Here is a 26,952-nt window from a genome sequence, read left to right as displayed (position 1 = left end):
TGCTTTCAAAACATCACATCGGAAAAAAAGATCTCTGATATCACGATAGGGATCTTGGGCAATTCCCAACGTTTTTGGGTAAAAACACGATTACTCGAAAACCCATTAATTACATAGTTTTTTCGTTAAATATTTATAAGGGCTTAGCATGCTAAGTTATGCGCAGTGAATGCGATAATTTCGTGTTCACGCCCTTGCCTTGTAAGAGATTAAGGTTCCGTGGGGACGATGGGAAAACCACCACACATCTCTCGTAGCACAGATTGCCGTTGATGGCGACCGTTAGCGCCAAATCTTGAAATCTTGAAAAAAAAAATGTAAAACTAATTCATCCTGCATTGAACTTCCATCTCTCTCCCTTCAGACTTGGGTCCCCACGGAATAAAATCTGCCTGGAGAGAAATCTCTGTATTGGAGTCTATTCCCACAGGTGGTGGCAACGATCTGAAGGTCATAGCATACCGTTGGCAGACCTCTTAATAGATGGAACGAAGACATCGCCAGAGTTGTGGGCACTGGTGGTAGCAAATACAAAAATACAAATACAAATGTTTATTTTGCATAAAATGTGATACATAAAAATGGAAATAAAGTTGTTCATGTTTCACACATTTAACCAGAAACTGGCAAGCAAGATTTTAATGGCAGTAAATTCTAAACGCTAAGCTATAGCTATTTGGCGTTCACTGTGGCGTTCTAAGGGGGAGATTTTTGTTTAATAGTGGACGTCTTCTGGCTGACCATAATGAAAACCTTAGATAGATTTATGTGTTTAGCTTGGAATGGGGCTCACATTGTGAAGTTCCGATTAACGAGAAGGTACAATGCCTGCGGCGTAGCACACGTCTGAAATCATAAAAAAATGGTTAATCAAAAACTGTATTAATTGAAGCTTTACTATGGATGGTTTAAACAGAAATGTATTATGTGAAATCAGTACACAAGTAAGGTGGGGCACTATATTAAATCAATACAAATTAGAAATTATAAATTAATTGTATTGCAAAACCAAAGAACATTCGAATGTTCACATAAAATAAGTGTTAGTTTGAAATAGCAACCATGATTATAAATCAAAACCTCAATTAGTTGCTATAATTGCAATAAAAATAAGTATACGGAATCTTAGCTGATCCAATAAAAAACTTGCACCTGACTGTTTCGAGTCCCAAAAAGGCCAGGCTTGTCCAAACTGACATAATAATAATCTTATTCCTTGCCTGTTTTAAAGGTATTTCTATTAGGGTAAAACGAATTACTGGAAAACGCTCTCAAACTTGAGCCTTCCTGTTCAAACTTAGAGTTTAAAATCAACGTATTTATTTTCAAAAACGGTCCCCTGCCCAAAGTTAATGAATATGACGTAATTTGGGGTTAAATTTAACTGCCTCACGTTAACAGTTTGTTAAACGATGATTCCGAGATAATCTTTAATGGCCCAAGATTTTTTTTGTCGTAAATTGAAACGAGTAATTGAGTACTTTTACGTAAAAAACGGAGCATGTGCATTCGTGAGTTGAGTGAGTTGGGTTACAAACGCTTCCGTCGTATTTTATTGTTATATTAGAATTAACATGGTCACTTACTGAGTTACAGAAGACCAAATTGAAGGTTTGCCAGAGAGCAATGGAGCGCAGTATGTTGGGAGTGAAACGGGTTGACCGGATCCGGAACACTATATTGCGCTCCAAAACACGCACTGCTGATGTGGGTGCCATGCCAAGACTGCCAGGCTGAAATGGGACTGGGCAGGCCACGTCAGCCGTATGGAACCCAATAGGTGGGCTAAAATAGCCACAGACTGGATACCACAAAACGGACTTCGGCGACGTGGCAGACCCAGGCGTCGATGGCGGGATAATCTGGACTCCTTTCTTCGCAGCTGGTCATAAATCGCCCAAGAACGGGTAGAGTGGAAGACATGAGGGGAGGCCTTTGCCCAGCAGTGGGACACCTCTACAGGCTTCTAAATAATAATTAGAATTAGAATTAAACCCTATCTATCCTACTAGTATCGTATACGTGAAACCTTGTAAGGATGGATGGATGTTTGTTTCTTTTTTACGTAAAAACGGTTGAACGGATTTAGATGAAATTTAGTACCTATGAATAAGTATAGCTACTTTTTATTTACTGCGTCCACGGGTTTTTATTTTATTTGACTGGATGGCAAACGAGCAAGTGGGTCTCCTGATGGTAAGAGATTACCACCGTCCATAGACACCTGCAACACCAGGGGGATTGCAGATGCGTTGCCAACCTAGAGGTCTGAGATGGGATACCTCAAGTGCCAGTAATTTCAACGGCTGTCTTACTCTCCACGCCGAAACACAACAGTGCTAGCACTGCTATTTCACGGCAGGATTAGCGAGCGAGATGGTGGTAGCAACCTGCAAGAATAAAATAATTAAATTAAGAATAAAATCTCTAAATCTCAATCGCTGGTGGACATGAGATTTGATCCGAATCATTTGGTGTGCTAATGTTAGTGACATCAATGAAAGAATTTATCAATATTTAGCATTCGTGCGTTTAACGTACGAGTGCTTGTCACTGTTCCTGTCTGTGAATAGTTGTCATTAATTTTATAATATGTCATTAACCATAGACAGTGGAGGATGGTGTCATCTATTGTACATTAGAGTCGAAGACTCGGACTTTTGCCTTAAATTCCGTAAAAGTGGTTAAGTAAAAAATGAATAAATTCACTACCAAAAAGCTGAGTAATGTGTCATGCACAACGGTAACTGCCAGCTATAACACCTCGATAATAATCGTGGTTATAAATTGTGTGTATGAATAGAAACAATACACAAACTTAGCTCAAATCGAGATGGTATCGTATGAATATATCGTGCACTCTATCTAACGCTCGAAATATCACGATTGGATTATATTTTTTAATTTATGGCTCGTAAAAGTCGAGTTTTAGAATCGACCACCGTTAGAAGCACGGAGCTAGGAATAGTGTAAGAGCCAGTTACAAAATTAGAAGACCTTTTTAATTAGACTTTTTTAGCTTATATTTCTGTTTCGTTGATAGGCGAAAGCATTGTTGCATTGTTGCTAGACGAATTCCTAAAAAATAAGCTGTGTTAGCCATGCAGTGGTTTAATCTTAGGTCTCTCAAGCAGAAGATTATATGTTAAAACCATACCTTTTTTAATGACTGTATCTCTCGATTCCCTTGACATAGAAGGTTGTTTTTTTTACTGCTACAAAGAGTACCAGACTTGAGTAGGTATTTGATATTAATTTCAGCTTGAGGCCTTCACGCATACATGTGAAAAAAGGCCATGACAGACTGATGGATGGACTAACTACAAAGTAATCCTATAAGGGTTTTTGCCGACTTTTGATGAATACATCCTTAAAGTATCGCTTGAATCAATCGATAATTAAACAAAAGAACTGGATTTCACGCGTCCACTATTAACAAGCACGCACAAAAGGACGTATAAAAAACTATAATAAAAACTGTGCCGTTGCTTTACGACTATTCCACAATGGTGCAATTAGTTTGTCGCGCGATAAACATCGCACGCATTACGTAGTTGGCGTACGCGACATTTTTCTTTGAGAATAACACATTTGGTAGAAATTACAGACGAAGGTACCCAGTGTTTCGTCCAAAATTCCTCAGTGCCTCAAGACGAAAGTCTCCAACCAGTGTGGGTTGCTAGTTGCTAGTGATGAAATATGGATCCGAGACGTAGGTTTTCACTATAGGCCTTCTAAATAGGTAGGTACAGACAGAGTTGCTCAGCGTAGTATCGAGAGGGCCATAATGCTCGAGTTTCTCTACGGGATCGAATCAGAAATGAGGAGATACTAGTACATAGATGAACGATAGCGTCACCGGCATTGCCAAGCGAATAAGGTCGTTTAAGTGGCAATAGGTAGGCCATATAGCATGGAGCAGTTGGCCGTTATGGCCGAAAAGTGATCAATTGAAGATTGCGGATCGGCGAGCTAAGCGTAAGACATCCAACAAGACAGACAGATGACTTGGTTAAGCCCGCGGGTTCACGGTGGATGCAGGCCGCTGCCAACCGAAGCAACTGGAGGTCTATGGAGGAGGCCTATGTTCAACAATGGACGGCCTTCGGCTGATATGATAATGTTAATCATTATCACCCAGTTTTGGCGTTATTCTCGAATCAAAATGTCACAAACGTTAACAACAGCGCAGCGCGTGCGATGTTTACCATGCGACAAAATTTCACTGTTGGAAATTCCTAATCTACCCCCATTATTATCATCACCATCATCACGGCCTATACTGGGTGTCCCAGAAACCAACGACAAACTGTTGAGAGCTGATAGAGCAGCTCAAAAGCTATCGATTTAACCCCTGTGTATGTTCAGCGATTTTTAGTTGTTTGGGAAATTCACTCATTTCATTTTTCCCTTATGTCCATGTTACGAAAAATCCTCAAGTTTATGCATTATTTCAAAAGTTTTTCAGTAGTGCCTTACATAATTAGAATCATTATGAGCTAATGAAGTTTTTAAACCTATTTGCAATTATTTTTTTGGGGTCAACTCTTTTAGTAATCATATAAATTGTTTTCTCCATACATGTGTTCGCCGTGTTTTACTTTTCATCTAGTACACGTTTTACAAGTTTTTTTTTAGTTTCACCTATCCCGTTGTCTGCCTGTCTGTAGTCAAATCTTGCAAGTTAAATTCGACCGACTTCCAGTAGTCAGATTGACTTATGGCATACTATTGTAAATAGCGTGACAATACAATAATCTGGTAGCGACATCCTGGTAGTCCGGCCAGGATCTTCTCCGCAGGACGGAACTCTTCAACGGTTAATGGCATCGACTTGAAATTTGAAAAAAAAAACTTATTTTTTCAATGTCCTACCTGGTAATTAGGTAATTAGTTCTATCAATGAATTGAGCCGTCTGTAGAAGTTAACAAAAATCAAGAAAAACAAGATGGACACGACACGAGCTCTCACAAACTTCCAGAACCTACTTACAATATGTATAAGTGAGACCGTAATTCCGGAGATTGTTTCGAGATAATAAAAATACTAAATTCTATTTTTCTACAAAAAGACTGATTAAGCTTTGATCGTAAATATAACTTGTTATTTGACAAGATTAGGGCATTATCCAAAAATTATACCAAATGAAGGCAATAAAAACCTTGTATTCAGCGCACGGAGAGCGATTACAATCAATGTGACATTTCCAAAGAAACATAAATTAAAAATAAACCTGACAGACGTCAGAGTGTACTGACAGAAGTTACTAAGGTATATCTACACCACACTTTCGATTATTTGCCAATTTTTCTTTCAGTATTGTGAGCATGGTAGATACTGCACGAGCCTAAGGCCATGGTTCAACCAGTGATTTGCGAGGATGTGGCGCGAGGAATGTGTTTATCATGAACCAATAGAAACGCTTCATTTACCTAGCCTCGCTCAGCACATCTCTGGTGGAAACAGGTGAGCGGAGCCGAGGTAAATTAACTGTTTCTATTGGTTCATGAAAAACACATTTCTCTCAACACAACCACGGACATCTCTGGTGGAAATTAGCCTAATAATGTGTAGTGCATCTACTAAGTACTAAAATAAGTCAGTTTCTGTATAAGATCGGTAATTTCGATACGTCATTAACGTGCCGGTATATAGTGCTGGTATTGTAAACTGAGCTTACATTGAGCGAAGAGGCATTCGGTCGCCGCGTGTAAAGCCATGTATGATATGACCCTCTGTATTCTGTAAGTGAATTTTCGAACATAATATTTTCTTGACATTATTTGAATATTGGTAAATATGTTGAAATTAAATTTACTTTGTAAATATGACGACCCCTATTTGAGATAACATTTATTTATAGTTATTTTTGTACTTTTCATTGACATAATTAATAATTTGATTTTTTGACAATTCCCCCTTGGGTATGAATTTAATTCATTTTGACATTGACGTGTTTTACTATTTTTTATCTTTGCTTAATTTTATAAGTTTTGACGATCTCAGCATAAATTCTTATATAATCTGACTTAATGTATGTATATAATGTAATTGTTATGTTGAGTGAATAAATAAACTAAACTAAACATTTTACTTCAAAACTTATTTAAATACCTACGTATCTGCCCAGGATACATCAGCCTGATAATGCCTACAAAATAACGGGATTGTTGGGTACTAAGGATCGATTCCGAGTGGTACCTATGACATGGCCTCTCAAGCAGAGGATCGTGGGTTCAAACCCCGGCTCGCACCCCTGAGTTTTTCAAAATTCATGTGCGGAATTACATTTGAAATTTACCACGAGCTTTACGGTGAAGGAAAACATCGTGAGGAAACCTTGCACAACAAACCTGCGAAGCAATTCAACGGTGTGTGTGAAGTTCCCAATCCGCACTGGGCCCGCGTGGGAAACAACTGCCCAAGCCCTCTCAAGAGGAGGCCCGTGCCCTGCAGTGGGACGTATATAGGCTGGGATGATGAAGGATCGATTTCTGAGCGTTCATTAAATCGTAGCCGTGTTCTTCCTTTAACTCTTGACAGAGTATTTCTTCTTCGTCATTCTGTTTGTAATCCGCTTCACTAGTGCGCTGCCACTAGCCTCATTTTGCTTTCTTGCGCATGCGTACAAGTACAAGAGAGAGTCCACGGCTGATTTTATTTGGTTGATCCATCTCATAGATCGACATTGAGATAATTTTCATAAACGGAGATGACATCTGAAAAGAGAAAACAAAAAGCTATGACTACTTATTTTTAGATGAATGTTTGCTTAAAAAAATGATAGATTTTTCAAATATGAAAATTTGGTGTGAAGACTGCAGTACATAATATGTATGCAAAATCTTTATTGTACAAAAGAAAAGAAACAAAACACAAAAGTAAAACTTTGAGATAAGTACTTGTACAAAGGCGGACTTATCCCTTTGAGGGATCTCTACCAATCAACCTTTGAGTGGATGAGAGGAGCAACCAGTTAGGGATCGACAGAGTTTCTAAATATCTAAGTAAGGTTACTCCGGACGAGATTAGTATCTACATGTCTTGGGCGTTGATACGCATAGTGTGCAACCAACTGTACTTGTACAGCCGAGTTCTTAAATTTCTGAGCAAAAACACACACACACACACACACAAACATCACGCCTGTATTCCCAAATGGCTTAGGCAGAGCACACGAAACGTTACCGCTTCGGAGCCACTTTTAGCAATTTTAGGTATTTTCTGAGCCAAAAATTTGATCAAAAATATGTTAACACGCTTCTGCGCCGTTAATAATAGAGTCGTTCACATATTTTTGATCAAAAATTTCTCGCTGACTGACTCAACTGTACATATAGATTCCACTGGCGTGCGAAAAACGAACTGAAACGAATGTGTGTGTGTGTTTTGTTATTTGGCACTGTTCTTTATAATGCGACGTCAATAATGACCACGATGTAATTCCCACGGGAATTTTGAAAAATCCCGGAATTCCAATTCAACTGATGTATCTAATTTATTTATTTATTTATTTAATCATAAGCCAGGATGGAACCTTTGTGCTACTAATGTTATGTTGACATCTCATACTTTTGTCTAGGAAATCATCGAAGCTTGAGGTGCCGGGTTTGATTTGATTCCCGTGTCGGGGCAGATATTTGTATGAAAAATACGAATGTTTGTTCTCGGGTCTTGGGTGTTTAATATGTATCGAAAATAAAAACTGAGACATGGATGCACAGAAAAACCAGAAAAAGAGACCAGCGCTGGGAATCGAACCCAGGTCCTCAGCAATCCGTGCTGCGTGCTATAACCCCTACACCACCGCTGGACAGGAATCTAGACACGAATTTTTCCTATGCATACATATCTCAGGTTGCTTATTTCTACTACGCTACTTATGCAGCAGCACTAGCGACATCTATGTTCCGCTCTCATCGAGAGACGTCACACTCTTTCGGAACCAACCGCTCACCCAGACAAGAGATGTCGCTACTAAGCAATCAAATTATGATTGCTGAGAATTATGATAGTTTAATATGTATTTAAGTATGTATCTATATCTATATAATTACATTTATCCGTTGCTTAGTACCCATAACACAAGCTTTGCTAAGCTTACTTTGCGACTAGGTCAATTGGTGTGAATTGTCCCGTACATGATATTTATTTATTTATAGTGAAATTGATTATTAAAAGGTTCCAACCTGGGTCATGATTCAATTTGTTCGACTGTACATAGCATTCATATGCTGAGACTGGGGACCCATTGTCCCAAATTTTTATTTTTCTCCCACATTTTTTTATTTTTTGAACAATGTGTAATTTTATGTAATTTTAAGTTGTGGCGATAAAGGTTTTTTTTATTTATTTTTATTTTATTTATTTATTCATATACACTGTATCTTAACCCCATAAACGTCACGGCGCGTAACTCGCCATAAAACTCGACCAACACCTATACTGCGTTAACCATTAACCGGGTTTTTGTCAGTTAATTTGCATTCGCCTATCTCCCATCTGAATAGTTAATTCGAGTTAATTGTGAGTCTGATGGTTAACCGTTGGAACTTAACTGATAACTGTGGACACGCGAGTTGTTAGGGTCAGTGTGTACTGTGCACTAAATGGTTGAGATATATTTTTAACCCCCGTCGCAAAAAGAGGTGTGTTATAAGTTTACTCCAATATCTGTCGATCTTTCTGTATGTTGACTGACTGATGAACTAGGAAACCTTAATAGGCTCGCCATTTCTGTCCGTCTGTCTCTCTGTATGTCTGTCTGCCGCGGGTAAGCTCAGAGACCGTTAGTACTAGAAAGCTGTAACTTGGCATGAATATACATATCAGTCACGCCGACAGTGTTACAATAAAAAAAAAGTAAAAAATTTTTTTTTAGGGTACCTCCCGTATACGTAAAGTGGGGGTGATCTTGTGGGGTCTCGTTGGATAGGTCTTTTAAAACTATTGAGGGGTTGCTAAGACAATTTTTCTATTTAGTGATCTGTTTGCGAAATATTCAACTTTAAAGCGCAAATTTTCATTAAAGTCCTCCCCCCTTCTAAAATCTAAACTGTTGGGAGGAAAATTTTGAAAAAAAAATCAGAATGGTAGTAATTATATCAAATTTACAAGGAAAATTATAGCGGCTAAGATTGCTTGAGAATTATTAGTAGTTTAAGAGTAAATAGCAGCCTAAGGTATAAAATATACTTAAACTTGGAAGATTCCGTACACGATACGAAATCCTTAGAAAAATATTATTCGATTTTTTTTGTAATAGCTACGGAACCCTATCCTGGGCGTGTCCGACACGCTCTTGGCCGGTTTTTTATTCAAACTACCAGCGCTTTCGGAAAGACCATCATTGCCAAGAAGAATGCGTCGCAAGAATTGGCAGTGCAGAAAGTCATTTTTTCAACAAAATAATTACAAAGAAAATAATAATAATAATACTGATGGAACCAAATAAATATTTCTTTCTTTCTTTCTTTCAATGTCGGGGGTTATTAACTTTTTCCAGTTATTTCAGCAAAATACACAGCTCCCGCGGTAGGTATAGTGATAAACAATTTTTTTGTAGACGAATTCGCAGACAATAGTTAGTATGGTTTTAGACGACCAGATGGCCTAGTGGTTAGAGAACCTGACTACGAAGCTTGAGGTCCCGGGTTCGATTCCCTTGTCTGGACAGATATTTGGGTCTTGGGTGTTTAATAATAATATGTTTTTAAGTATGTATCTATCTATATAATTATATTTATCCGTTGCTTAGTACCCATAACACAAACTTTGCTAAACTTACTTTGGGACTATGTCAATTGGTGTGAATTGTCCCTTGATATTTATTATTATTAATAATTAATTAAATAGTTAAACAGACTAAAATAAGTCTGTGCATTAATATACATTTCCGTGTCAAGTTTATAAAAACGACAAAAACGCTCATAGTTTTACGTATGGAAGACTCCGTGTGATAAAGAAAGAGTTCAACAAACTTTTCTCATATCCTCGCGAACTTAAGTTTATATTATTGGAAATAAAAGTTCTGAAACTGGCAACTTTTCAAACTATCTTTTCCTCAAACGTACATTATGAATAGGTATTTTTTGTTATCTTTTGTAAGTTTTTGTTCGACTTGGACACTATATTTATGAATTACACCTATTTTAACCCCCAACGCAAAAAGAGGGGTGCTATAAGTTTGCCGCTGTGTGTCTGTGTGTGCGTGTGTCTGTCTGTGGCACCGTAGCTCTTAAACGGGTGGACCGATTTAAAAGCAGTTTTATTTATTTGAAATCAGGTTATCTAGCAATGGTTCTTAAACATCTTTCATCAAAATCGGTTCAGCCGTTTTTGAGAAATTGAACTCAAAGCTCAGTGACAAAGTTGGGGGTTTTCCAACTTTTCGTTGGTTAAGTTATCAGTAGTTGTAATCGCTGAAATTATCTCATCATCCCAGCCTATATACGTCCCACTGCAGGGCACAGGCCTCCCCTCAGAATGAGAGGGCTTGGGCAGTAGTTCCCACGCTGGCCCAGTGCGGATTGGGAACTTCACACACACCATTGAATTGCTTCGCAGGTTTGTGCAGGTTTCCTCACGATGTTTTCCTTCACCGTAAAGCTCGTGGTAAATTTCAAATGTAATTCCGCACATGAATTTCGATAAACTCAGAGGTGCGAGCCGGGGTTTGAACCCACGATCCTCTGCTTCAGAGGCCATAGGTCAAACCACTCGGCCCCCACGGCTTCCAAAATTATCTACCTACATGATTTCACATCATATAGTGTACATTCAACGATAATGTAATTGGATCAATTCCGCTGTCTCGTAAAGTAATAAAATACTATTTAGGGGCTGTTTCACCATCCATTGATTAGCGTTAACCGGCGGTTAAATGTGATGCCGTCTCCGTCTATTCGAACAAAACAAATAGAGACGGCATCACACCTAACCGCCAGTTAACACTAATCAATGGATGGTGAAACAGCCCCTTAGTCTGTTAGGTAGTTAGATTATCAACAATCAAACAAAAAATGACAAAGACATAACCGAGAAAACATATCTAATTGATTTTGCTATTGACAGTAGAACAGTTGCTACGTAAACTGACCAGTGTACTGCGGCCCTAACCACAGCAGTACTTATAGCTCTATTCATTTAATTTTTAAAACGCTGTTGACGCTATAGAAGGTTATTATCTGTTTCACATAGGTTTTGAATAAAACTATATTTACGCTGACAGTGTGTATGTAATTGTATGGTACATAATAAGCACCCGTTGAATAAAATATGCCTATATAGTACATGTTGTGTACCCGCGCTGCTTGACACTCTGAGTTTGTCAGAATTCATGTACAGTCGAGTTCATAAACTTGTGAGCAAAAATTTGATTACAAATATATGAACACGACTCTATTGTTAACGGCGTAAAAGCGTGTTCAGAATTTTTGCTCACAAAATTAACTCGACTGTACGATATTTATCGTGACTTATACGGTGAAGGAAAAAATCGTGAGGCAAACTGCACTCATTGGCGAAGATCATTGGTTTGTGTTAAGTTCCTAAGCACTGGACCCGCGTGGGAACAATGTCCCAAGACCTTTAATTCTGCGTGGAGGCGTGTGGCTTGCAGTCGTACGTATAATTGTCGAGATAATGATGATAAATGAACTAAAATAATTTCTTTGCTCACCCGCGACCTTATGAAAGCTCAGTTTATGCAAAAATATGCGTGTTCATGCAGTTCCTCCACCTACCTCTACACTGTAAGAACACACACAAACCCATCTATCACCACCACCACACTATACTGACGCGTTTCGAACTCAACCAGAGCTCATCCTCAGAGCAACACAACCTTACACCATGCTACCAGATGTTAAACACAACATACAACACATCAACACAGTTTGTGTGATTTGTGTGTGTTCTTACAGTGTGTACCTAGGAACTGCATGAACACGCATATCTTGCATTCACTTAGCTATCATAAGGTCGCGGGTGAGCAAAAAAATGATTTTAGTCCATTGATATGGACCTCCCTAAAGTAACGCCTGATTTAATAAATTAAAATGATGATGAAGTTTGGGGGTCGCTTACCTGCTCTATCTGAGTAATTAAGCCGTCCCATAATTTTATAATGGCGTATTTAATTACTTATAAAGATATACTGATGCTAATTAAGTTCTTATAAAAGTTGAAATTATGACATGGCTGTCATAAAAAAATAATGACCATTATCTAGGTGTCATAGCCATTAATTCTGAAATGTCATAAAAATATCGTAAAATGTGGATTAAAATGATTTTTATAGTAAACCATATATTTGACTTGTTTATGTGTTTTAATGTCGGCTTTGGCCAGGTGTTTTGGTACGGTTTTTTTGGATACTTAGTTGTTTTAAGATGTAACGTTATGTTTTGTAGTCATAAAATGAATGTATTTAATACTAGTACTACTCATTACTTTTATTGTAACAAAACAACGACGCAAGAAAAACGACTACTTACCTATGTACTTTTTGAGTTAATTAAGAACAGAGACGATTTATTATTCAATCTGAACTGAATTCATAAGTTTATTACATTTCTTATTGTTCTTACATAATAACAATGAATGAACATCCGAAAATTTAAAACAATTTATTGTAAGTAAATATACTTGAATCACCACTTAGATTTTTTAAAACCTCCGATATTATCATTTCGAACTTAAATATCTTAAAAACGACAACATTGATCAACCGCAAAGAAACTCGCTTTCACGTGAAAAACCGCATTGAAATCGGTCCATGCGTTTGAGAACTACGATGCCACATAATATAAACATACAAACAGGCAGATTTAATTTAATCTTGTTATGCTATTCTGTGTTGTGGATGAATAAAGTCATTTCTAGTCTATTCTATTTACAGACAGTCAGACAGTATAACACCCTATTTTTGCTTCGGAGGTTACAAAGCGTACCTACTATAAGGACTCAGGATCCCTTATATCTGAAAGAGCCCTATTCACTTTCACTTTCTTTTTCCTATGCTGGACTACCAGATGTTGAGTCTAACATCTGGAAACATGGTGATCGGTAGTGTTGATCTGAAGATGAGCTCCGGTTGAGTTCGAAACGCGTCAGTGTAGTGTGGTGGTGGTGATAGATGGGAACTGCATGAACATACATTTCTCGCTTCTTATCATAAAGATCGCGGGTAAGCAAAGTAATTTATTGTTTCAGTTCATTGAATGGACATCCGCAAAGTAACGCCTGATTCCATAAATTAGTCGAAAATCTGTTTTCGATCCTTGTTTTTTTTTATTATACGAAATAGAAACATAATGTAGGCAGCCAGTGCTTGACAGCGGTCTTATATTTCCAAAATATGTTAAAACTTTTCGTAGGGCCGCTATTATTCATCTTCGCTACCCCACTAATGTGCCACTTCAGAACCCCTACGTTTTTTTCGCAACCATGTTTTTTCCTGCTAAATTTTTTGTTTGTCTCCCATTTCTTTCTAACCGGGGTAAAAATATATCTGCATCCCTTTCCCTCTATCGCACCGCGGCGTGGGGTGGAAAATATGATACGTTTTTTTCGAGTTAAATTGATTTTTCGGAAGTGTGTGTAGAAGCCATTTTATGACGGTTGGCGAGTTTGAATTTGGAACGCGATACTCATTTTAAGCTAGCTTTTACCTACGGCTTTGTTCATGTGAACGATTAGGTATCTGCATCTTGAAGTTGAGTTAGCAGGATTTACCTTTATAAATAATCCACGAAATTTCCAAAAAACAAATCCTGGTCTCTTACGTCCACTTGCAGGCTTTTTAATCTAGGTTTAAAAACGTCCTGAGTTACATAAACAACACCCGAGAGGAATTTTATTTCTAGACAAGGAGGTTGAGATATCGGAATTTCGTATACGAAATTCAGTCCAGCCGTCTTAGTGTAAAAAGTAACAAATAATTTTCATCTGAAATTCATATATTATGTTATTCATAAATTTAAGTTCATTAATTTATACCTTCTTGATAACGAAAATATAAACATACTTATATATTATTATAGGTATCGCGCACCTATTTATGTTTTTTGAACACTACGAAACTTTTTTTCTATGGCTTGGCATACATATACATAAACAAAGCTACAATATATAAAAACAAACACTTGTAAGTGAAGACAATATTCAACAATGCTTTCGTACAACCTATAAGCGCTCGCAAATTTGACCATTAACTTAATTAGGTATTGAAAAAACAAATTAAAGTTAATTAACTGAGTTAGTTGATTACGTTTACGATTACAGTAACAATGTAATGGACAATTAAACTGTCAGATGATACCTTTCTTTCCGTTTTAAGACAAAGATCACACATGCGCAAAATAATGCGAGTAAAAGGGAGGTCGACAGTTAGTAACCAGTAATGCTGACCGAAAAATGTTTTTGCCCGAAACCGATTTTCCACAGATACCGGTAGAAATATAATGAAAGGGTTAACAGTTTTAACAGTTGTCATGGAAACGCGGTCCTTGACTGCTGCTGAGTTGAGGCTCAGAGTCACGCAATGAGTTATACACCGTGTTATTTTTGATATCCGTTAACTTTAAGGGTACAATCTACAGGTCATATTAAGTTAATTTCTCTAAGACTCTAGTGGCCTAACTCTTACTGTTTACAAGATAATCAAGAGTTAAGTAAAACAGCGTAAAGGTCCTTAATTTATGAATTTTTTTCAAAGTCCATAACTTAAGGTATGTGTTTAATTCACACATATTTAGCAAAAGAAAGTTCAATATGTGTGGATTTTTTTAAAGCCTCTCTTATGATGTGTCACGTCAATGTCAATGAGGGCTATCGCGTATGAATTCGCCGCTAGAGGCGCTAATGTAGCGTGAGGTCTCCGAAATGTCAAATCTCATAGTTTTTGGGTGAGCTACGCGGGTTTATTTATAATTAGAATAATTTTGTGAATATTTTGCATTATCTGAAATTAATTATGGCAATTATGCGTTAGGGGCAATGAATGTATGTGTTTTGGGACAGTTTTGTCTTTTTGAAACTTTTGTCCTCCCTTTTTTTCCGAACAAAACGGGACTGTGCCACACTGTGGTTGCTCGATATTTTTAAGGTACGGTTTTAAGGTGTATTAAATATGATTTTAATCTAAACTTTGTTTTCCCGCCCGTAATAACAGACTTTGAAAGCCACACTTAAAAACCTCACGCAACAGTGCGCCATCTAGTGAGACAAAAAACGATAGCCCTCATTGTCAAGTTTGTTTATTTTACAATTTAACAATTAACAATGAATGTGAAGCTATTATATGTAAGAAAAAAAGATTTTTATTTTTAGATTTATATTTTTTTAAATTTCGCGTAAAACTTAATTATCATATAGTTCATATCAATGAACTGAGTCGTCTGCTGAAGTTAACGGATATCAAAAAAAAACACGGTGTAGAGAGATAGAATCTGGGATAGGGAAATTCGCCGAAGAACTAGTTAGCGACATAGCTCGAAAAATATGCATGTTGAGGTGGTAACATCTGGTAGCATGGTGTTGCTCTGAAGATGAGCTCTGGTTGAGTTCGAAACGCGCCACCGTAGTGTGGTAATGATAGTTGGGTTTGCGTGATTTGCGTGTGTTTTTACAGTGTGAAGGTGAAGGCACTACATGAACACACGCGCGAGAGTGTCCCGCATCGCGGCTGAGCGAATTAAGTGTTTATAGTAAAAAAAACTCTATCTTCTCAATTAGGCACGTTGCCCCATTGCCCCGGACTAAAACTGGGGCAATACGCCTAATTAGGGGCACACCGGTATTTAGCGGGGGCGCTTTTCCCCTTAATTTATACAGGATGTCACCCTCTGAGCTGGTAAAGTTGTTGCTTTAAAAAATTAAAAGTTGTAAGTTGTGATTGCTGTCTCCATTCATGGTAACCTAGTCAGAAGTAACCCTCTTTCGGGCAGTCGGATAAGCCGTGGTAGCCTAGTTTTTTGACGGTGTAAGGAAATCTGCATACCTTGGAAAGTGAACGGAATTATATTTCCGTTTCCGAATCTTGACCTAACTTATAAAAGTTGAAAAATCCTCGACATTGTCATTTTAAAGTTTAATATCACAAAAACAGCTGGAGCGATTTTGATGAAACACAGCTAAGGACCACCGAAAAAAAAAACTCGCTTTCATTTAAAATAAACTGCATCGAAATAGGAAAATTGCAAAGTTCCCAAGGGATAGCCATAAACCAATTTTTCACAGACCGATGCTGACAAAAGCTAGGCAAACAGTAAGTTTTCGGTAAAAATATTTTTTAATACGATCCAGAGTCAATATCATCATCATTATGATCATCATGTCAGCCGAAAGACGTCCACTGCTGGACATAGGCCTATTAAGGATTAAATAAAAAGGAAATGTTTTTCCGTCATGGAAACAAAATTATAATAACAAAACGTATACAATAAAGACTATACAGCAATCTACACACTATCATAGTTAATAATAAAAAATCATCACTTTTTTTTTGGTTGAACACAATTTTGAAATATATTATATAATACCCTATGTCACTTTGACAGCTTCGATGAATCGAATGATACCTCATTTGTTGAAAACCGGCCAGCCGCTTAGGCTACAGACAGGACCCAAAAAACTGACATACATATTATACATATTACATACATACGCTCGGAAAACATATCCCTCGTCGACCTGTCATGTAAAAAATTCACTTAGCCATTATTTTTACCTAATTAGTATCTAATATCAACCTTCCATTGAACATCTTTCAACCTTCAATACAACGACAGCTTTCATACAAAAAAATAATGCCTGCATTAATCAAATCCACTTGAAATGCACCCAATGGCACAACTTAAAATCGACTTTCGAGACTACATACAGAGTTCAAAATTTAAAAAAGCTATATTTTGACAATTAATTGCCTGTTATAACATAAAAGATAATTTTGGGGCTAATTAGGTTCCCTATTAGGGCTGAAAAAGGGATTGTTGATAGAGCTTATTTTTTCGATATCTTTAAAAAAAATGTGTATAGGTTTCATTTAAGTATAAATACTCTATTACGTACAATAATAGTACAGTCGAGGTCAGAGATATCTTTACACTTTACCATTACCACTTTAGTACTTTGTCTCTGTCTGCCGTCTGACAATTTTACTACATAGGTATACGAAAGTTCAAATACGATGTAAAGTGTAAACATATCTTCGATTGATCTCGACAATATCTGCCAAAAAATATCCTGCTACTCAAAAGTAAAAGTACGTAGCAAGTTAAAAACTTCTAAATCAGTGGATCCGTTAGGACTCAGCGCCGCCTAAAAAACAAACACTCTCCAAACTTAAAACACCCCTTTAGGGGTTCAAAAAAAAATCGCTAAAACTCTACACGCCCGTAATATCCAACATTTACACCTGTCTGCTTTCTATCGTAACTCTCAAACATCTATTGAAAACCCGAAACAGGGGGGCAACCCCTCACCACCCCCTCGTTATCCCACACCCCCCTTTCTTTCCACTAACTTCGCATCGTCATTCGTATTACTAGGGCCTTAACTTACGCGAGGGTACGGCGTTCAACTGAAAAACAACCCTACCGTTCCCCGCCAGGGTTGAAATTTTGTTCGTAAGAAAAATCCAATTTCGGATTTTTATGCGCAGTCTATTCTGCTCCTTATAATGTGTTGGGTAAGGTTTAAGTGACACAGCAGGGTTGTAATTTCGTGATAGTAGTTGGTACTGATTCCTTGGCATTACTTTTTCTTTGTGGGGGTGTTTTATGGGTGCTTAGTCTTATGTGTATAAAGCGTATCGCGACTATTGATAGCTTCATATGTCGTGTCATACCTTTATGGAAATAGGTAAATATGTTTGCAACTCGTAAATCGCCATTATTTTATTTTTAGAGTTCCTTGCCTCAAAAGGTAAAAAAAACATCATCATTCTCATCAGTCATATCTTCATCATCATCATCATCCCAGCCTATATACGTCCCACTGCTGGGCACAGGCCTCCTCTCAGAACATGAGGGCTTGGGCCATAGTTCCCACGCGGGCCCAGTGCGGATTGGGAACTTCACACGCACCATTGAATTGCTTCGCAGGTTTGTGCAGGTTTCCTCACGATGTTTTCCTTCACCGCAAAGCTCGTGGTAAATTTCAAATGTAATTCCGCACATGAATTTCGAAAAACTCAGAGGTGCGAGCCGGGGTTTGAACCCACGACCCTCTGTTTGAGAGGCGATAGGTCAAACCACTAGGCCATCACGGCGGTCATATCTTACACCTGTCAAAACTATTTTTTTTTCAGGAACGAGTATCAAATCAAGCTAAAATTAATATGAAACATTAATATCGACACGGGATAGCCTATTGGTTAGAGAACCTGAATAGTGGTAGGACCTTGTGCAAGATCCGCCCGGATTGCTACCACCATCTTGCTCGCTAATCCTGCCGTGAAACAGCAGTGCTTGCACTGTTGTGTTTCGGCGTGGAGAGTAAGACAGCCGGTGAAATTACTGGCACTTGAGGTAACCCATCTTAGGCCTCTAGGTTGGCAACGCATCTGCAATCCCCCTGGTGTTGCAGATGTCTATGGGTGGTGGTGATCTCTTATCATCACGAGACCCACTTGCTTGTTTGCCATCCAGGTGAATGAAAAAAAAAACGAAGCCTGTGGTCCCGGGTTCGATCCCTAGTCGGAATAAATGTTTGCATGAACAACCATCCTCCGGGCAGTCGGGTAAAAATACAATCCAGTCTTAGACTTAAATAAATGTATTTACGTAGTATGCTGTTTAGTTTGGGATTAAGTCATTTGGTATCAATTATCGGGTGTGGCCTGTAACATGAGCAAATAATTAAAACATAGATCGTACTCGTCAAAATGAACAACATTAGTTCTGCGACTTTTAAAAACAATGGAGTCTTTAGATTTTCCCTTTTTCATACAAATTAAATACTGTTATCAATGTACGCCATCCTTGAACCCAACTGACGTCGCCTGTCACGCTACAAACATCAAGCATTTTGCTTTACATTACTTCTTCGAATAAACTTTTAAAGTGTACCTAATAAAAATCAAAATCAAAATTATTTTTAAAAGTCGTTGAACTAATGTTGTTCAGTTTAGTTATTTGCTCATATTATAGGCCACACCCGGTATACTGACACTCGGTGCGCGCGTATAAATTGCACTTGAGCGATTTTTGTTGACAGTATTTTTATTGGCATTCAAAATACGTTAGGTAAACGTCTGAGTTCCGGTCACTGCCCCAGCAGTTGGCGTGTTTATTTTACGTGTCATCTATTGGGCATTAGCATGTCGAACACTGGGACATTTACTTTATCCCTAGGAAATTTCAAGTTAATTTGTTCACCATCATCACCTTTTTCATAACTTTTTTCTGCTACTTGTTTGAGATAAACAGGACAATTTTTTAGATTGATATAATTTTGAAAATTCTCTTTACCGCGGGACATTACATACTTTAACTGTCACAGCGGAACAGCTAGTAATATGTTATGATTACGTATACAATTATGTTTTTTCATCATCTGCAGAACTTCGCATTTTTCAAAACCACCCTCGCACGTCTTATAGGAAGGTTGTGTGGCTCAATTTAAAAGAGAATGCGATTCAGCATTTATTTTATTTGTAATTGTCACATTTCATGAGATTATTATTTTATTATTTTGTAATAAAATTACCTACGAACTGTGAGCTGTTTACCCGCGAGTTTGTCTTTTACTTTTATGATTCCATGACTACATTATTTTGAACAAAAATCGTTAAAAATCCATATAAGTAATTACAGAATCGGCCCAAAATATTTCACGAGAATCAATTGAGAAGTGGTCGGTAAAGGAGAATAGACAGATATCGGGATATCTAGACAGACATTTTTTCCTCAGGCTAAAACGAAGACGCTTCGCTCGCGCTTAACATTTGCTCGATCAATTAAGCACTAAATAAAAATAAAATGCAGAGTAAGCCAGTTTTCCAGAAAAAAAATGAAATTTAGAAGGAAATGTAGCCAGTATAATAACATCGCTCAGATTGCTGTTATCACAATGGACAAGATATTCATAAGTCTGCCTACGTTTCCTCATTATATGCCAATACGTTGTCCAAGGAAAGAATCCTGTTATAAAATATATTTAAATGTGAATTTACTCGTACCAGTATGTTTATTCGTTCATATTCAAAGAAAATAGTTTCATTAGTAAAACAAAAAAAATACAAATAATATAATTATGTATAGCATTTGCTGTCTAAAAAACGGTTTAATTTTATTCAATTAAGTGTATTCAGATAAAAACACAAATTTATTTTTGACGTAACTAATAAACTATTTTTCTTTCTTTTCTTTCTCTCAAACTCAAGCACCCTTATTGTTTTTCAACTAATATAGTTTGGGACTTTTTATCGGTAGTGCCACGTGAGTTGAAGTGTGCGACCTCAGCTCTGCAGGGCTACTACGAAACTCGAAACTCGAAGTTCGTGTCGTGCGGTCCCTCTGACACTTATTACTATTTAATACGAGAGCGAGAGGGACGGTATGATACGAACTTCGAGTTTCGAGTTTCTTAATAGCCCTGCTGGTGGCACTATACGCTAGCCGCCAGAAGCTTGCCCCTCATAAACACAGCCAAGTTCGTTTTTCCCCCGCTTCTTGGCAGTTTTGATGCATCGTAATATTTTCGCGTCAGGCACATGCGCTGCGCGTGACGTCACTTGATATATTGGTTCGCTTAATACGTGCTGGCCGTAATAGGAAAATTGTGTTATTTAAAAAAAAACAAGGTTCTATTCACGAAACTGAGATGATGTGAAAGTTGTGTTTATAACAAGACTGGCCGCTAAGAAGTCAATCTGACACATTGCACAACTATGACGTTTCTGAGTATAGGTTTTAAGATATTATTGTTAATTAATGTCAACCATTGAAAAAAAAAACTATACTTACTACTCTGTCGCACGCAACAAGTAAGCATTGCATTTTTGTCTACGATTCATAATTGTTGATATTCAGTAACTGCATTTACTTCATAACGGCCGTTGACTATAGGCAAGCGTAAAATTCAAATTTCGAACTTCCAAATTCAAATTCTTTTAAACTTTTGAGGATCGGGTTACACTGTTGGTACAAACAATATCAAAGACTAGATACGCCAATTCTCTGCCTCTTCAGGTGTACAAACAAAACAAAAAAGATTTGTTCGCAGTACCTTTACTCTAAAGACTCTAGAGACATAAACGCACAGATAATCTTCATGCAACGCACACGAATACCCCGATATTCTATCCTACTAATCCTATTAATATTATAAATGCGAAAGTTTGTGAGTATGTTTGTTACTTCTTCACGCTGAAACGGCTGGACGGATTTGGATGAAATTTGGCAAAAAGTTAGTTTATAACCTGGATTAAATTAAATTAGGATACTTTTTAGGGCTTAGAGTCATGAAATTTGGTATGTAAGTAGCTGGACGTCTAGAATAACACAAGCTACTTGTTATCCCAATATTCCCACGGGATAGGGATAAAATCTTAAAATTTCAACCGCTGGGTTTAGAGTCTTGAAATATTAAGCAGTTGTTCTTAGCACAACCTAAATGAAGACCACGATATTTTGGGAATTCTCAGGGGAATTTGTACAATCCCGGAATTTCACTTTTAACTACCAGATCGAATAGTTTACGCTTGCGAAGCCGCGGGTTAACTCTAAGTCTTTATATAATTTAAGATCTAACAGTCCATCTTATCAAAGCAGCGGGTAAAAGCTAGCCTCCCAGATAAAATATCAGTAACTTATCAAAAAGTATAACAGGCCCTAAATCTACAATAAAAGCCAAAGCCTGTCTTAAGCTTCGGAAACGTCTGGAAGACTCCGGAAAAAGACAAAGCCGCGTAAAAAAGTAAACCAACTACAAAGGGGGTGGCCCCTTCTCTCATATGTATGGAAATAGGGCCTAATCCCGCGAAGGGAGCTCCAAAATGGCGGCGATGCGAAAAAATATGATGTTTTTGCTCTGTACTGTGCGTGGTCATTCAAGTGAATGTAACTAGAGTTAAACTAGTCTTTTACCGTGGCTCCTTTTGCTTGAGAAAGCGGTCTAACAATTGAATTGAAGTTGTGGGATTTTATTAAAATTTAGAAACATTGTGGGTTTTATTAACGTTGTTTAAAAAATACCCTTACAAAAATTAGCGGTAATTCTTGCAACCGTATAAAATATACGTCGAAACCGTTTAAAGCGACACCAGTTAAAGCGACATATCGGATATAACGACCAAAAAAAAACTCAACACGATCATGGCAATAGAGAGCGCTGCTGTTTACTACGACAGCCAAGCAGCAAATACAATGAAGTACAAATTCATTACTACCCGGGAACTTCGGGACTATTCGCGACTCGCACTTAGCCTGTTTATAAAGTTTTTAAAAAATGTTGCCAGTTTCCAAAAGAAAAAGGATGACAATATTTGTGTACAGTTGAGTAAACTGTATCGTATACTAGTGTGGGACCTTTTCGTAGTCAATTTCCCTATGATTCTTTCGGCAGATGTATAAAATGTCAATATGGCGTAGCACAAAAGTTCCACAATGGTACGAGATTCAGTTTCATTAACTGGTAGGTGTGTGTGTTGCCAGTGAGGACTTATGGCGCTGAGACGTGGTCCTTGACTGTTGGCCTTTTAGAGAGGCTCAGAGACACGCAAAGATCTATGGAGGGAGCTATACTTAGAGTTTCTATACGCGATAGAATCCGCAATACGGAAATTCGTCGAAGAGTCACCGACATAGCTCGCGGGTGACATCGCTCGAAGAACAGATAAGCGTTGGGGAAGAAAAGTCCTCGAGTGGCGACCACGAACCGGAAGACGAAGGCCTCCCACCAGGTGGGCTGACGACATCTTGAGAGTTGCGGGAAACCCCAATCAATGAAGGAAGTGGCGACTTGTCGTTCATTGTGGCATACTTAGGAGGGGGCCTTTGTTCAGCAGTGGACGTCTTCCGGCTGATGATGATGATGATGATGATGATGACTGTAGGTACTGTAGAAGCCAACGCTTAAATAAAAAATACAACCACATTCGCAAGGATACTTGTTTAGCTGTTTAGCCTTTCTATCCACAGCTTCCTAGCCAGTCTAGCCACATGGAGGGATTTTATTTGATTGAGAAGGAATCAGACACGCTACCTTTAAAGCACACGTGCACGAAAAAGAGAAAAAATAGACCAATCTAAGCCGCAAAGCTACAGAAAATCAAACCTTCTTTGACTTCATCCTTCAGTGAACACGTCCTATGTATAAACATCTAATTCTCCAACCAAAATGACCGAAGTCGAAAACGAAACTTTCGAAATTGAACTTTAAAGACGGCTCTTCAAAGTTAAATTTAATGTAGCATAAGCTCTCTCGGGTTTGATAGAAAGATATACTATATCTCGAGGTGCGCTCGAAATATATTTTTCCGAGCATATTGCGTTCACAGATTTGTGGGCGCTGTTTGAAGTTTATTTATATCTAAAAAGGTATTCTATATAAACATCGATGTGGTATAGAATTTATATTTTTGCATATGACTGTACACCGGAACGTTTCCTATTCATTTCCAGATCTCAAATCTCACGAGTGATGAATGAACTAAAGGACTGAACTAGTTCAGTTGATTGAATGAACTAGATCGGATCGTTAACTTTAAAAACGGAGAAGGAACAAGGCATTTATCAATAATGAAATGATAAGTAAGTACATGAAAATCAGCCTTCCTAAAAAAGACGCACCAACACAACCTTTTTTTTATTCTGTAGATTATTTCATCTTTTTCTGTCTTTTTATTCGAGCCTAGATTTTATTCAACTACAGCACAGGCCTCCCCCGCCTCGTCACGTAATACATCAGCCGGTAATCTTCTTACATCTTCTCAATTTCACCCCCTCACCCCTCCCCGGGGATAGTCACCCCCAAACGGGTGATTTTTCTCCGTTATTATGTTGGTGGGCTTGTGTTTTGGAAATATTTGAGGCTATAGTTCCCCATCATTATCATGAATATAAAAAAAGCCGCAGACAAAACACTGGCCATTCATAACTGAAAATCTCATAGGGACGTCATTATTTGAAATAAGAATTAAATAAAAGCAAATCCAAATAAAGTTCCAGAACCACAAACTGAATGCATTTTTTTTAATTACCCCATCCTCTTGGAGACTCATAGGTTAATGAACTTTGATAATTAAAAAAAAAAGATTATAAGCTCAATGATCACGTACAAAATGAAAAATCTGAGTAAATAAGCGCTCTAATTTTTTTTTTAAGTATTGGGTGTTGGACTGAAAACTAAGTTTTTTTAACGGAAATCACAAAAAAATTGCACGATCTTTCATATCGCTAAGCGATTACACCCTGAATTAAATGTTATTTAGATATTGACTACATTATTTTATAACCTAACTGTGATTATTCTTAAATGCACACCATAATTTATATTAAAATGTATATAGTATTTACCAAGGATATTACGAAGCTCCGATTCCGTTTCCGTTAAGTCGGAACTTCCGTTTGATATTAAACATCCGTTTCGGTTCCGGTTCCGTTACTTTTGAAACGGAAGTTATATCGGATGTTAATGCTTAGCGCGGCGATTGGACATGAGGCGGCGGTGTACATCAAAAACAAACAGAGGGCTAATCATGTAACGTTTCTGACACTCGCGATCACAATCAAATGACAGTTTTTGTATGCAATAACGCTCGCGAGTGTCAGAAACGTTATGCCGCGATAAACCCTCAGATTTAGTAGACCTACCCTTAACATCTCGTCCACCTATAATTCAGGCTCCGATTCTGGTTCCGGTTCCGTTTTCGGTTCCGATTCCGTTTCTGGTTCCGATAAACTTAATTGAAAACATATGGTTCCGCTTTCGGTTCCGATAAAACCACATCCGTTACATCCCTGGTATTTAGTATGTGCAGGTATTTCGATTTTCATACCTTCGGCAAAAAAATTGAACATACTCATTTAAACTTGTTCTTAAAATAAAATAAAATAGCTCAAAAATTTCTATTCGTTTAAATTATCTTAATTTTTTTCCAGAAAGTTTTTTTTTTCGTAGGAACCTAATACGTAAGTACGATATTACATAACCTCGCATCTTTTATCAAAAATATCAACTTTTAAAATGTTACTTCCATGCCTCTGGTGACAATCTAATATCGCATAAAAAAACACTGGCAGTTTTTGTTACACTCTGTAAGAAAGCCCCTAGACACACGAAAAAAACATAATTTACTTACATTCAGCCATCCAAGACATTACCATGGCTCTAACAAGACACAATGGCCTTGCGAAATAACGTTCCTCCCTAGATTTGGACAGAACCGATCTAAAATGACCTTCACCACCCCTCGAAAGGACCAAAGAAATACTTTAAGGGGGTCGTGTAGTACAAAGTCAAAGGTCAACTTACGCTGGTCAATGCGCCACCCACTCGGCGTCACTGGTTGTAGTGATTGATGATGTAGGCGGGGCAAATCCAATCATTATCCGTGATGCATGGCCGTTGGTACATCACTAGTCCTGATTTCGCTGCAAATTCGAATTTCGAAGATTAGATTTTGCGGCTTTTTAAAATTTGTTACGCTTGGTGGCCAGTTGTTGTTTGAATTTGGAATGATGATTTCATTTAAAAAAAATAGATGCGTCACTTAACATCACGCAGCTCAAGATAATTTGTGTAATTTTTACCTAAAGGTAAAAGTTTAATTTTATACTTTTATAACATTTAACGCGTACGTATTTGATAAATGAGAACTCCTTCAGTGCCCGATATCAATGAAGAGAAAATTTATTTGACAATCGAATGAAAAAGCTATTTCCTTCATGAAATTCTTACATTATAAAGAACGAGTGGTGAAAAGAAATTGCTATTAGATTTAGGCGAAGAGATTCAAGATACCTATTTCCAGACCTTCCTTTCAGAATATTCCTTTGTGAATGGATAGAAATAAGTAAAAATGTTTAATAAGTTCTTATTTATACCGAGGAGTTTTTTAATTTTTATAAATTTTATTAGGAAACGCTATTTATTATGTATGAAACACAAAGTAATTTAAGTAACATAATGGACTACGTACATGCTTTCAGTGATATCTTCCAGTCAACTTTAAAGCAAAGATGTCATTGTGATGGACACATTCTTCAAGTTGCCTTTTTAATTGTAAAGTAATCGTGAACTTGTTATGTAATAGGAAACTTATCATAAAGTAATCTAAGTTTTTAAAATCACAACACTATTATTCAATTTTAATTACCACCATGTTCCGCACTCCACAAAATTCAATGACAGACTGAGATCTAACGCCAAAAAAAAGCAACACGTTCCCATTCCAAAAAGGCGAATACATTACTTTTAACCCTTGAATAATTAAAAATATGCGTGAGCTCAAATAATCGCGAACAATTAACCCCCCGTATGCAAATCGAGACGTGTCGGCGAAAAAATCACGACCGGTTCTCTCCAGGTGCTTTATTATTTTAAATTTCGAACGTAACGAAAATAACTGTTGCAAAAATTATGGCTGGATTTAATTAAAGTTTCTTTTTCGTTTTAATTGAAACTCGTTTCGTATCAAACTTTTTTAAAGTCAGCCAGTTAATTGACATTTTTATGCCAGTTGCAGTCTTTGTTCTGCTATTTTATTGAACAGTTTGCGCCTATCGCTTGCATACACAATACTTTTGTTTTAATAAGGTAAATAAAGTACGTAATTAATCTTTCTTCACTCTGTTCCTTACGTCGAACAAAAATAAATGTCTTTAATATAAATAGCAGATATTACTTAATGTTTTCGAAACAATCGACGGCGGTTCTTAAAGGTCATAGACTACGTTCGAAACTTTTTTAAATCTAAAACAACTTAGACTGGCAAGAGGAAA

The 26,952-nt window shown here is 37.4% G+C and overlaps 1 protein-coding gene across 2 annotated transcripts; it reads right to left on the bottom strand.

Moving 5' to 3' along the window:
* LOC141430170 (uncharacterized) lies at positions 1–26,399 on the bottom strand. 2 transcript variants are annotated; one of them, XM_074090745.1, is made up of 6 exons: positions 26,151–26,343; positions 25,484–25,602; positions 3,158–6,720; positions 1,587–1,966; positions 794–846; positions 1–302 (listed from the first exon to the last, which is right to left on the bottom strand). In XM_074090745.1, exons 4-6 carry the CDS (start codon positions 1,716–1,718, stop codon positions 152–154), a joined length of 336 nt encoding a protein of 111 aa, XP_073946846.1. In that variant the 5' UTR covers positions 1,719–1,966; positions 3,158–6,720; positions 25,484–25,602; positions 26,151–26,343; the 3' UTR covers positions 1–151. The 2 variants fall into 2 exon arrangements, with proteins under 2 accessions (XP_073946846.1, XP_073946845.1); XM_074090744.1 differs by having other exon boundaries at positions 1,587–6,720; positions 26,328–26,399.
* Positions 26,400–26,952: the final 553 nt, after the last annotated feature.

This window comes from Choristoneura fumiferana, chromosome 8, assembly GCF_025370935.1.
Source record: "Choristoneura fumiferana chromosome 8, NRCan_CFum_1, whole genome shotgun sequence".
Classification (NCBI taxonomy): domain Eukaryota; kingdom Metazoa; phylum Arthropoda; class Insecta; order Lepidoptera; family Tortricidae; genus Choristoneura; species Choristoneura fumiferana.
This window is presented reverse-complemented; position numbering and strand designations above follow the sequence as displayed.